Below are 12,741 nucleotides of genomic sequence, written 5' to 3' on the forward strand. Positions count from 1 at the left end.
GAATTTTTTTGTAATTTTTTATTATGTTATGTTAGTTATCATACAGTACTTCATTAGTTTTTGATGTAGTGTTCAACCTATTTATAAAGTCAGTAATGTTTTGTGAATGATAAATTCATTACCTAACACAATACATTACTTACATTTAAATTGTATGTGTTAATAGTTCCTCAAAAAGTTAAAATGGAATCTAACAATTCCACTCTAGCAATTCTACATCTAGGAATTCCACTCCTGGGTAGATAACCCAAATAATTGAAAACAGGCACTCCAACAACAGGTAATTATATACCAATATTTACAGCAGTGTTATTCATGATAGACAAAAGGTGAAAACAACCCAAGTGTCCAGCAACAGATGAATGGATAAACAAAATGTGACATATTCATAGAAAAGAATATTATTCAGTGTTAAAAAGGAAGAAAATTCTGATACATGCTACAACATGAATGAACCTTGAAAATATTATGCTAAGTGAAATAAGCCAGACACAAAAGGACAAATACTGTATGATCTGCTTATATAAGGTACTTGGACAGAAAGTAGAATAGAGGTTACTTGGGACTGGTAGGAGGGATAATAGGAAGTTAATTGTTTAATTGTTTAGGATGATGAAAAAGTTATAGAAATGAATAGTAATAATGGTTGTACAACATTGTGAATGTACTTAATGCCATTGAATCATACACTTGAAATAGTTAAGATGGAAAATTCTGTTATGTAAATTTTACCACAATGATAACTTCCCAGAAAAAAATTGTATGTGTTAAAAGACACTATCCCAAATGTGTGATCTGAGTAATAAAGGCAAACAAAAAATGCATTTTTGTCCCTGGGAGTAAATAGGAACCATCCAAATGAGAAGAAGTAAAGATCTACAGCTATATATTAAAATGTTTAAGGTTTTGGGATAGAAGTTAAAAACATGTTTGGAATGACTGAAACTGTGACATATCACATGAAAAAACAAATATACAAGGAGAGGAATTCATTCTCCTTTTCAAATGGTGTATTACCTCCTGTTGATATTCAAAGTCCTGGGATGTTGGTCTCTCCAATCCTTGACCATCTGTTTCTGAGCAATTTTCTCCTCCACTGGGTTCAAGGGCTCTACTTTCTTCATTGGTTCCACTGATTCCCTTACCTCCATTAACTTCCTTAACTCTTGTTCCATTGCCTACATTGGCTCCAAGTTCTTCATGGTCTCCAATGGCTGCACTGCCCCCACTGGCTACACTTTCTCCATGGCCTCTACTGACTCTCTGACTTCCATAGCTGCTACAGGTCTCTTCTCCACCATCACTTACATCTCTACCATCTTGCTTGCAGCTTCCATCTCTGCCACAGCTTGATCTGACAACAAGATTCAATTAATGATAGAAAGCCACTGAACACAAACACATTTGAAAGTCAGCAAATAAAACAGAATTAAGGTGTATCTGATACATACGTACTATCTCTAGGAATGTTTTTGCTCTACGTGAACACTACCAGTATGATATGGACAAGAAAAATATCCCTATATCTTGTCAATCTTAAATACTGAATTAACACCACAGCCACCACCAATTCCCTGACTGCACATGGATGGCAGATGGAAGAGAACTTGCATACTTTATTAGGAACATGTGTTAGGTTAGCAGCAAAAATATGTTTTGTTTTTGGGGGGGTTGCTTAAATAATAGACTACATGCATTAGCAACTTCACAGCCACAAAAATGATTAAGCCCATATTTTTGGCACAACTACAACATAATTGAATAATTGTTTTTGCAATATATTTAATTTCTGTTAATTTTAACATGTGCCTTGATTTTCTAATGTGTACTGACTACTTTGCTAAAGAATCCCATTGATTTTTCTATTACTACCACCAGGAAATTCAGTAATATAGATCTCCTTAAGCTAAGATAGTCATTTATTTAGTTGCTGAGAACACCAACCTTACCAAATGTCACAATGATTTTTTGCATAAAAGACAACATATCCAGGTACCTATGATAATCTTAAAAGCAAATTTATTTGATGATGGAATTCCTGGTAGATTTTTTTATTTGTCAAAAAAGAAAAAATGTTGAGTAATCTGTAGCCGGTTCTGCCATGTATATCCACCCAATAACATTTGAAAATTAACAAAACAATATATGGATTTCAATATTATAAAGCAAACAATTCTCTCATTGTTAATCATTTTCTACAAGTGTAAACATTTATTATATTAAGTAATCTTTTTGAGAACAGTTTGAATACAAACCATGAGCATATGTAAATAAGAACAGACTGGCCTGTTTAGAACAGGAGAAAGGAACTATATATATAGCAAACAACTGGTGGCATGCCAAAAATATCACTTCACTAAATATCACCACTTTTGGCAGCTGCTATGTAAGAAGATAAAATTGAATGAGTACTGAATTTAGTTATAACAGTTTGCAGAATTCCAAGAATAATGCTGTTAGTACATTTCAGCCTAAAATTATCAAGTGAAAATCAAGGTTGCAATTCATTTTTCTCAGCGAATTTGGAGATTTTGTTTGCAAATATCAGGGCTTCATCTTACAGTTATTAAGTAGCACACTATTTGTCACCTCGTTTCATATACTCACTGTGGTTTTAGAGGGTAAGATGATTCAGTAGCATTAATTTTAATAGAAATATCAACAATTGCAGTTATAAAGAACTTAATACTTGAATACAAATAAAATATAGTATACAAAAATGCAAAACTAAGTGTTTTGTATTAAAATAATTTAAAATCTATTATTGAAAATCAACCATTTAATAATATGCAAGTGCAATTCATTCACCCTCTTGGTAATAAAATTTGAAAGTAAAAGAAAGATGCAAATAGTTCTGAAATTCTAAAACTTTGGTAGTGCAAATAATATAGAAAAACCAACCTTGGCCAACAAGGAGCATCATCATGATTACTGTCTTTGTCATCGATAGCTTCATCATTGTCATTATCATTATGGTCTTCATCAACATCATTAGCCTGATCAACCTTGTTATCCAAGTCATCATTGCCATTGTCATGGTCATAGGTGTCCTCGTAAGCATCATTAGAATCATCATCACCAACATCAGTATCAGCACCAGTATCATAGAGTTCAACATAATCACCATCCTCCTCAGGTGGCTGAATGACAGGTGCAGGAATTAACCAATCATTCCGGAAGATTTCAGAGAGTGCATTATAGCCTACCCATTCATTTGTCAAGTAAACAGGGGGTGATATTTTTCCTACTTTAAATCCATCTGGAACCTGTGTGCACAAGAAAGGTTAATGTAGTCTCCAGTAGCCTTTCATTTTCTTCTAGATGGGAAAGTTTCCAAGCTGACAATATTTTAAAATATATTTTCAATTGAAATGAAGGTGTTTACTCACTAGATAAAGCAACATTTTTGTGAGGATGAGATGCCAAAACCCAAACTTTAGGCTATGATCAGTAATGGCCTTTCTGGCTCACACAGGGCAAAATTTACTCTTTTTTATTACCCTTACTTTTCGGCTGAGGAGTAGACATTTGATTTGGGTGATAGAGAGTAGAACAGCTTTGATGTTCTATAGAAGATACAGCTATTTTTTTCCTTTCATTTTATTCTGTGATATTAAGATTAACACATAGCTCTTAAAATTGATATGTTAATTTCCCTGCTCAGTTTTGTACATAGGTTGTCTTAAAGTAAGTCAAACACTTCCAAGAAACAAATTAATATAAATCAACCTTTAAGTATGGTAAGTTTATAAGCAACTTTTAGGCAATCTGAAAGAGATGTGTATGTGGTAGGGTAGGAAAAATTCCAAAAATAAAATGGAATGACCTGAAAGCACACTGTAAAAACAATTGAAAGAATGTTTATGCTTTCAGAGGGCATTTTATTTCTTCCCAAATGTTTATTTTTATGCATTGCCTTATTATCCAAGAAATTATATTAGACAAAAAGTGAACATCTACCTTCTACTCCTTGATTTGAGATTAGCTTCTACAAAGACTTTTTTATCACTCCGCTCTGAATATATTCTGATAAAAGAATGTGAATATAAAAATTTTATGATCAATTAAATGTTTCTCCATTTCAAACTTAATTTCTAGATTTCATATTCTGTATATTCACATAGCAATGGAAATATATCTTTGAAAGATTAATTAAAAAACTAAACACTTTGGTCTTTCCCTCAAGTGAAGATGAAAAAATGTAAGTCTAAAGATACTAAAAAAAAAAAAAACAGATAAATGTGTTAAAAGTTAAATTGGAAACTTACGTGGACATCAACCAGCAACTTCTGATCAATAGTGGAATAAGGCGGTGATGACTGGGACCTCCTCCCGGTCACAGGACTCTCTTCCTCAGAAGAAGATTCTGTGGAATGACAAAAAGACATTAGTAAGAGTTATGATTGCAGCCACTGCCTTCACTTTTATAGTGTACCAGTTCAATACCTTGGTATTTTCCTTGTAGCCCTTTTCCATTCAGGAAATATCACCTAATAAATTCTCATGGGGCCAGGATCCTAGATTCTGTTTGCAGGGGTAGTGACAGGCTCAAGGTTTGTTGTCTGTAGATCTACATGGCTTTTCTGTTTTCAATATTAAGTGTACACTTGCTAAATATTTCTATTTGTGTGAGAAGATTCAGTAAGACTGGTAGACAGTTTCATTTGAAAAATAATATGGGGGTACCTGGGTGGCTCAGTCATTAAGCATCTGCCTTTTGGCTCAGGTCACGATCCTGGGGTTCTGGGATCGAGCCCCACATCGGGCTCCCTGCTTAGTGAGGAGTCTGCTTCTCCCTTTCCCACTCCCCCTGCTTGTGTTCCCTCTCTCACTGTCTCTTTCTCTATCTCTGTCAAATAAATAAATAAAATCTTAAAAAAAAAGTATGTATCAAGAATAGGAAGGGCTAGGTGGTATCACTGGCCTCCCATATTAACCAGTAAAAAAAGAGCCCAGCAGTGCATTAGAAGATGATAGATTAGACAAAATTCTCAAGAGGACAGTTGACCCTGCAATCTTTTTTTTTTTTTGCTTATTAAAATTATGTTTTATTAATTTGAAAGCTTGAATAATACATTCATATGGATCAAAAATTAGAAAAAAACACAAAACTATATGCCCCCTATATGACTCTGCAATCTTAATCCCCCAGTTTCCACTCAATGATATATCCTGAAGTATTTCAATACAGTTGAAAAGCAAACCATTGAAAAGAGACAAAACTTAACCCTTTTTATAAAGCCGGGAATCTTTCTATAGTGATATTGTGCACTAGAACTTTTTGCAGTAAGAGAAATGTTCTGTATCTGCACGTCTAATACAGTAGCCAATAGTCTCACATGGTTCGTGAACATTTGCAATATTGCCCGTGTGCCTGAGGGGTTAACATTTTAAGTTTAGTTTTAATTTGGCTAGTTGCTATCACAATGTGCAGCTTAATTCCATAGTGTAAATATTTCCATTTAAAATGCAAATTTAGGAGCCCCTGGTTGGCTCAGTTGGTAGAACATGCAACTCTTGATCTTGGGGTTGTGAGTTCGAGCCCCACATTGGGTGTAGAGATTACTTAAAAATTAAAAAACAATCTTTAAAAATGCAAATGTACCTGGATTAGAAGTATGGATTTTTTTATATTAAGATTATGGTACAATAAATAACACCTGTGGTTAAAATTCAGTGATAGTATTTAGGCTCAAAAATCAGTAGATCTGGCTGAGTATACTTAGAAAAAGCTTCACCAAGGGGGCACTTATATCCCTGCTTATTTTTTTATGTGCTTGGATTTTAAGATAAATAGTTCTATCCCTTTTTTATTTGCAACTTTGCTCTCTATATAGTCAAGGTATAGACCCTACAACTCCAAAAATCATGTATTTACAATATTGCTATCTTTTGAGTGTATTATCTGGAATACATCCTGCAATTTGTGTCCGCAACTTTTGGCATTGTACTTTTGCGGTTTATTATCTTTCTTCAGAAAACCATTTTTTCTCAAGTCCCTGTGTGTGTTGTTAGACTAAATAAGAAGTCTGGATGAGTGTTTGAGATTTTGAGGCAAATTTGTAGTATGGTGTTCTGGTTTCCTGCATAATAAATTATGTAATCTCATGGGAACTTCAAATGGTCTAGGTAGCACACACAATAAAATACTAGAATTTTAGAGCTGAAAAGAACCTCAGCTATTATCTACACAGAAGCTATCCCCTACTCACTCTCCTCCCAACCAATGTTCATGACTGCTTTGGGACCTAATCTAGAATTTCTTGATTTGGAAAAAGGCAGAATGAATAAACCTTAAATTTTTAGGTGTTTGCCCACTATTAGTAAAATTAGTCCTAGCCAAACCAGAAAGGTTCTGGGGAAAATATTCTTAAAGTTACTTTTGATTCAGGTTTATTTTATTTCTCATAAGATAAAATTTCTGCATGACAGGACTATTAAAGAATTCTACCATTATCTGAGTCTCCCAAGAAGAACGGGGTTTTTAAGTTCAGGTCTTCAAAATATTTGATTTTGGTAGAGTACACCTATATATCTTTTATATTATTAACATTTTAATAAAGTCTGTATTCTACATTTTTATAGATGACTTGAGAACTCAGTCAGGCATTTTGCCCTTGCTGAACTTATTTGGATTGCTTACAAGTACACAATGCCAGATTTTATAATCTAAGTCCTAACTTTTGGCTTTATTTCAGTATTTCAAAAATCTATAATTTATCTAAACTCTCAAAACACTTGTTTTGAAATTCATATAACAAATTGTGGTCATTTCCTATGATTTTATTACTTTTTCATGTATTTGAGTAAAAACATCAATTTGTAACATTTAGGTATGTTTATGAGATACTGTATATATTTTACTTTGGGGTGGTGAAATAAATAGATAAATAAAACACATGCCCACAACTACTCCATCTACTACTTCAATATTTTTAAGGATTGCCTATAAATTTTAGCCTGTTAGAAAGGCCTCTTCCAAGTTCCTTTTCCATATTTTTCACATATGGTACAGAGACCAAAGTTGGCACCCCCCACCTCCCTAGACACATTCCTAATTACTACACAACTTAAAGAAAAAAACTTTAGAAAAATTATTTTCCATTTCTCAAAGGTCACCACTGACCACCCAACTGCCAAATTCAATGGCCTCTTGGTCTTAATTCTATGTGGCTTCCCTAACACTTTTGATTCATTCCTTTTTGAAGTTCTTTCTTCACTTCTGCAATATAAACTGTTAAACATTAGCTCTGTGTTTTGACTGTTTAAAGTCTGTGCTTTGAATCACCTGATGCTGCTGGGCAATTTTGAGGATTTTGCGAACTCCTTTGTCTGATGTCAATGGGCTTCTGAGCTTGTTCCAAAACAGACTGCTGAGGAACACTAAATGAAAAGACAGAAAAGCATATGCCATGTCCTAATATTTATAAAGGGAATGTACAGCTCAAAATCAAGACCAACACAAACTTTTAGGTATATGGGTATATATCAAACTAAAAAGAAGTAGAGCTTAAGCAATATTTTCAAATTTCCATTTTTCCTCAAATGTGCTATTTTATCTAGAATGGAGAAACAATTTCCAAAATATAAATAAAATGTTTCCATATAGACTATGTTTCCTTCACATATCATATTTAATTTCTAAAAATTCAATAAACTTTCTTTAAGGTAATATTCAGACATTATTATATACCTAGTAACAGTGATAAACATTATAGTGTACATGAGGATTTTAATAAGATGAGAAGCTGTTACTGTTATGTCAGATATTCCACTATTATCATTCTGATTTGGAATTAGCATTTTTTAATGTCTTGTTCCTGATTTAGATAGATGGTTGGACATACAAATAGGATACTTTAGTTTTTAATATTCAAATTCAGGGAATATTTAGAAAGCTTTTTTGGACTGTTGCTGCTAAATTTTATGTCACTTTGTAATTTCTATATAGGAAGGGCTTTGGTTATTGATATAGGCTTAGAACAGACAAGAGTCTTTTCTATGACCCCAAATTTCAGGAAAAACTCAAGATAATATATTTGCTATTCATAAATTTAAAAATATTTTTATAATGGGAATAGCCAATTCTAGTTTGACAGTAATATTAATTTTTATGTATTGGATTTTATTAAAGATATATCCTATGATACCAAAAAGATATACAGAATTAAACTGGTTTCTCCCTTTGTGGTCAGAAGGACCATGACAACTTATTCACTGAATGCAGAGAAAGCAAAAGTTCCTAATCTTGCTTTCTAATTTTCCAAGACTTCTGCATACCTTAAATCTAAGGACATAAATATATGCGTTTTAAATAATAATGAGGTAGTAGTATACATACTACATACCATCAACTCTGTGCAATCTGTCCAGTATCTTGAATATAACAGACGCTCAATAAATATTTACTGAATGACTGAATGAATGAATATAGGCTAAGTTTTCTCCATTATAATCTGGAGTTGGAGGGGGTATGATTTTCAAGGAAAATCTACGGTAAAATTTAGCTTTCAGGGGCACCTGGATGGCATAGTCAGTTAAGCGTCCAACTCTTGGCTTTGGCCCAGGTTGTGATCTCAGGGTTGTGAGATCAAGCCTCATCAGGCTCTGCATTCAGCATGCAGTCTGCTTTAGATTCTCTCTCCCTCTCCCTCTGCCCCTCCTACTTGTGCTCTTTCTCTCTCTAAAATAAATAAAATCTTTTTTTAAAAGATTTTATTTATTTATTTGACCGAGAGACAGCCAGCGAGGGAGGGAACACAAGCAGGGGGAGTGGGAGAGGAAGAAGCAGGCTCCCAGCAGAGCAGGGAGCCCAATGTGGGGCTCAATCCCAGAACCCTGGGATCACACCCTGAGCCAAAGGCAGATGCTTAATGACTGTGTCACCCAGGCACCCCCATAAAATAAATAAATCTTTAAATAAATAAATAAACAAGTAAATAAATCTATTTAGCTTTCAAATATAACACTTTGCACATAACATCTAAAATATGAAATATGATCTTTGAAAATTACTGATGATCACCAATATTACAGAGATAAAAAATAGTTACCAGTACAAAATATCATTGATATAATACTGAGTTTTAGATTTATTTTTTCCCATAGGTCATTTCAAGCTTGCCCATTCCATGGCATTAGTTTCTGAAATTAGGAATTGTGTGTGTATTTTAACATGTAGTACATGTATATGATATTCATGATGTACTACATGGTAAAATGTATAATTGAAGTACATGATACACATGAAGTTTCACATCTTTTTATTATAAAGTACTAATTGAAAGCTGTCAAAGAATTCCTTGACATTTCTTTTAATAAATTGTGGATCTTATCAGCTATTTATTAAACTAAATGACACTGAGACTGCAGTATGTCCAGGTATGAAAGATCTAGTTAATGGGTTGCTGCAGTTAAGGTTTTAAGTACAGGCTGACAATATCATTAGTGATGATGTTTTTATTAATGTTTTAGTTTTGACTTTACATAAAACTTAGTGTCAAATATATATGCTGTAATTTTCCATGTGATAGTAAATAGTGAGTAATTTGAATATAAAAATCAGAGACACATACTTTGAAGAGAACTTGACACGGTGTGCACAATTCTGATTATAAGGCACTGAAGTAGATCTTTCTTGGACCTTAAAGACAATGCAATACTTTGGTGAAATTTTTTACCATAAATTCTTTTGAGTTATTAATTTATTGCAAAAATTCATTTCTTCATATAGAGATAGGTCACTAAAAATCCAACTTATAAATCTGATTTTCCTAACTAAATTGTATTTTCATAATTACTTATAACATTAGAACTGCTTAACCATATTTTTTTATGGTATGCTGAAATTTTAGTATAATAACATATTCTGGAGATTATATAACCAAACACTCTAATTTTATTTTTGAGGAATCTGTACCCCAGAGAGGAAAAATCTCGTTTTAAGAATTTTACATCCAGTTAAAGAATATCTATAATCAGAATGTAGGTCCCTCAACTGCTAACTTAATGCTCTATGTTTTCATATTACTTTTATATCAAGCCCAGATTTCTCATTCAGAATTTAAGCTCAAACTTCTCAACCACCTTTTTAAGTTAACTCTAGACTTTTAAAAGTTGTAACACACATACAACACACCAATTAAATCTCTCAAGTGTCAAAAGTGTCCCACCTTCAAGAAATTATGTTGTTTTCACTTTACAATTGGACTGTAATGTCATAATCAGTGTTCTAGTACTTTTTCCATTCTAAATGAATTACTTTGGTTTCTATTAGTTATTCATTCATCTAATATAGCAAAATATTTGAGAAAGAGCACATATAATAAGCCAACATCCATCAGTAGGGCAGATTTATTTTCTGTCAACATTAGTAGATAGGACCACGTAGTATTGTCTTGCCTCATTTAGTTTTATATCATCAGGTTTCTACTTAAAATAGTTTTTAGCTAACTAAAAAAAAGGCTATTCTGACATTCAATAAGGCAGTCACAGTAGATTCTTTAGAAAGAAAAATTAAACGTGTTACATTTTTTTAAAATCTATTATTTTCATGCTGATAAAGTCACTCTATAGTTTTTAGAAACTACACTACCATTACTACACTATTTTCTATGTACTGACTTATCAAGGTTGTCTTTAAACTCTGACAGATGGGTAAGAAATGAGAAATGTTGTTAATTGTTCACATGTTTTGCTAATGAGCACTTCCAAATATAACCATATGTTTGGCAGTATGCACGATAAGCATCTGACTTTTTCCACATTTGATTCAGATACCTGGCATTGTATTGACCCAGTTTAGGCCTCTTGGTTTATGAAACTGATCTCAGAAAGTTAATTGACACTAGTAAACCAGAGACCAGGATTACACAGAAAAGATAAAGGCCAAAAATAAGAAAAGCTAATGTCTGATATGAATTGGCTGTATTTGGTCCAAAAAATGGGAAGATGATTAGTAAGAATAGCATATATAAGGCAAATGATGCATTCCAAGTCAATCAGGCACAACTCATTATATTTCCTGCTTAAAAACACACGCTTAAGGTAATAATCATTATTTGAGAGTAGGAATAAAGTCATAATTTAATAAGGCAGAGAGAGAGAGACATAAGGCCTCTTGTAATTAAATAATACAATACAGCTTATGTTCCTTCTGCCAGTGGTTAGTATTTATAAAGCAATACTCTGTTATTCACTTGAGAGGATTGTTAGTATCAGAAGTAACATATTTAAAAAGGAAAAATGTCCATGAAAGACATCATAGCGGACTACTCTGAAGCATCTAGAAGAAAGATATATAGTGAACTTGGGCCCTTGTGCAGATTAAGAACAACAATGAGACTCCTGACCCACTATTAGTAAGGCAAGAATTTCTGTTTTTCACCAGCAACCTGCTCATCCTTGGTGACCAAGAATTTTTAGATGGCTAGCTGTTAGGAATGCTGGCTATGATGATAATACCCTGTCCACGTGGGAATTGAAACTGCAACTTGGGCCTCACCAATACCCTATGCTAAATGCTTGTTAATATAGTCGTGAAAACAGAAGTCAACCTAGACATGTGGACTGACTTGATTATTCATATAAGTGTAAAAAAATAAACCACAGATTAAATGACCCAGACCCTGTCATAAACCACATAACAGAACAATCAAGGGAAAAGATATGTGTGATTGTGTTACAAGCTGAACTACACAAGGTTTTTATGGGGAATATTTTTACTTAAAAGAATGACTGACAATACAAACTATGATTATTCAACTTGGGTATTTGGCAGGCATTTTCTTTAAAATCAGTGAAGTCAGCCTGGCAAGTCAAGGGGGAAAATAACTGATTTTATTTGTTAGCAATGCTAAAATTGAGCTTTGAAGTGAAAATTAAAATTTTAAATTTATCATCTGTCACCACACACTTGACATCAATACTCAATCATTTTTCTGATGAAACTGGTGACATTAACAAATGCTATTTATTGACATTGTAGAATGAAATGTGTACATACTTGGAAAGATCTACATACACACTGAACCAATGTTTTCCAACTGACCAACGTATGAGAATACAAAATTGTACGTGAGCAAAACATCTATTCATAGCATACAATAGAACATTGGATTTTAATATTTCTGAATATGCAAAATTTCACTGATAGGGTTTTAAATTCCACTTCTGTAGTTTTGGTGTATTATCAAAGAATATCCACAATTACTTGAAAAAGCTATGAAAATCCTCCCTTCCCAACTACTTATATGTGAGAAGCCAGGTTTTACTCATATACTTCAACGTAAACATATGGCAACAAATTGAATGCAGAAGCAGATATGAGAATCCAGTTGTTTTCCATTAAATAAAACGGAAAATAGTTATTTTTTATTAAAAGTTTGTTTCTTATGTTGACATGTAATACTTTTATTTACTTTGAAATGAATGAATAAATATTTTAAAATTTTTATTTTAATTTCTAATTAATTAAATATTGAATGACACCATCCACATAAACAATTTTTTGGGGTCTTCATTATTTAAGAGTATAAAGATACCCTGAGACCAAAAAGTTTAAGAACCACTGTTCTAGGCACTTATTAATGTCACAGCAACACATACTGAGAAACTTACCTCATTTCCTTTAGGATTTGGAACGTATGGTTGCAGTGGTTCTATTTGGACTTCAGCTTGAATTGAATGAAATACTTCATCATTGTCTGATGATTCATCTCCTTTGTCCTTTGAAACAAAAAA

General features: G+C 32.9%; 1 protein-coding gene across 1 annotated transcript in view; it reads right to left on the bottom strand.

The window, feature by feature from the left end:
• NRK (Nik related kinase) overlaps window positions 1-12,741 on the bottom strand; it is a 127,865-nt gene that overhangs the window by 25,408 nt on the left and 89,716 nt on the right. Inside the window, exons 14-19 of the mRNA XM_040629493.1 lie at window positions 12,619-12,726; window positions 9,576-9,643; window positions 7,289-7,383; window positions 4,269-4,366; window positions 2,902-3,266; window positions 1,018-1,354 (exon numbers count right to left, since the gene is read on the bottom strand). Coding sequence (XP_040485427.1) covers window positions 1,018-1,354; window positions 2,902-3,266; window positions 4,269-4,366; window positions 7,289-7,383; window positions 9,576-9,643; window positions 12,619-12,726 — 1,071 coding nt within the window. The remainder of the gene's footprint in view (window positions 1-1,017; window positions 1,355-2,901; window positions 3,267-4,268; window positions 4,367-7,288; window positions 7,384-9,575; window positions 9,644-12,618; window positions 12,727-12,741) is intronic.

The sequence above is a fragment of the Ursus maritimus genome (assembly GCF_017311325.1).
Source record: "Ursus maritimus isolate PB19 chromosome X unlocalized genomic scaffold, ASM1731132v1 scaffold_X1, whole genome shotgun sequence".
Taxonomy (NCBI): Eukaryota; Metazoa; Chordata; class Mammalia; order Carnivora; family Ursidae; genus Ursus; species Ursus maritimus.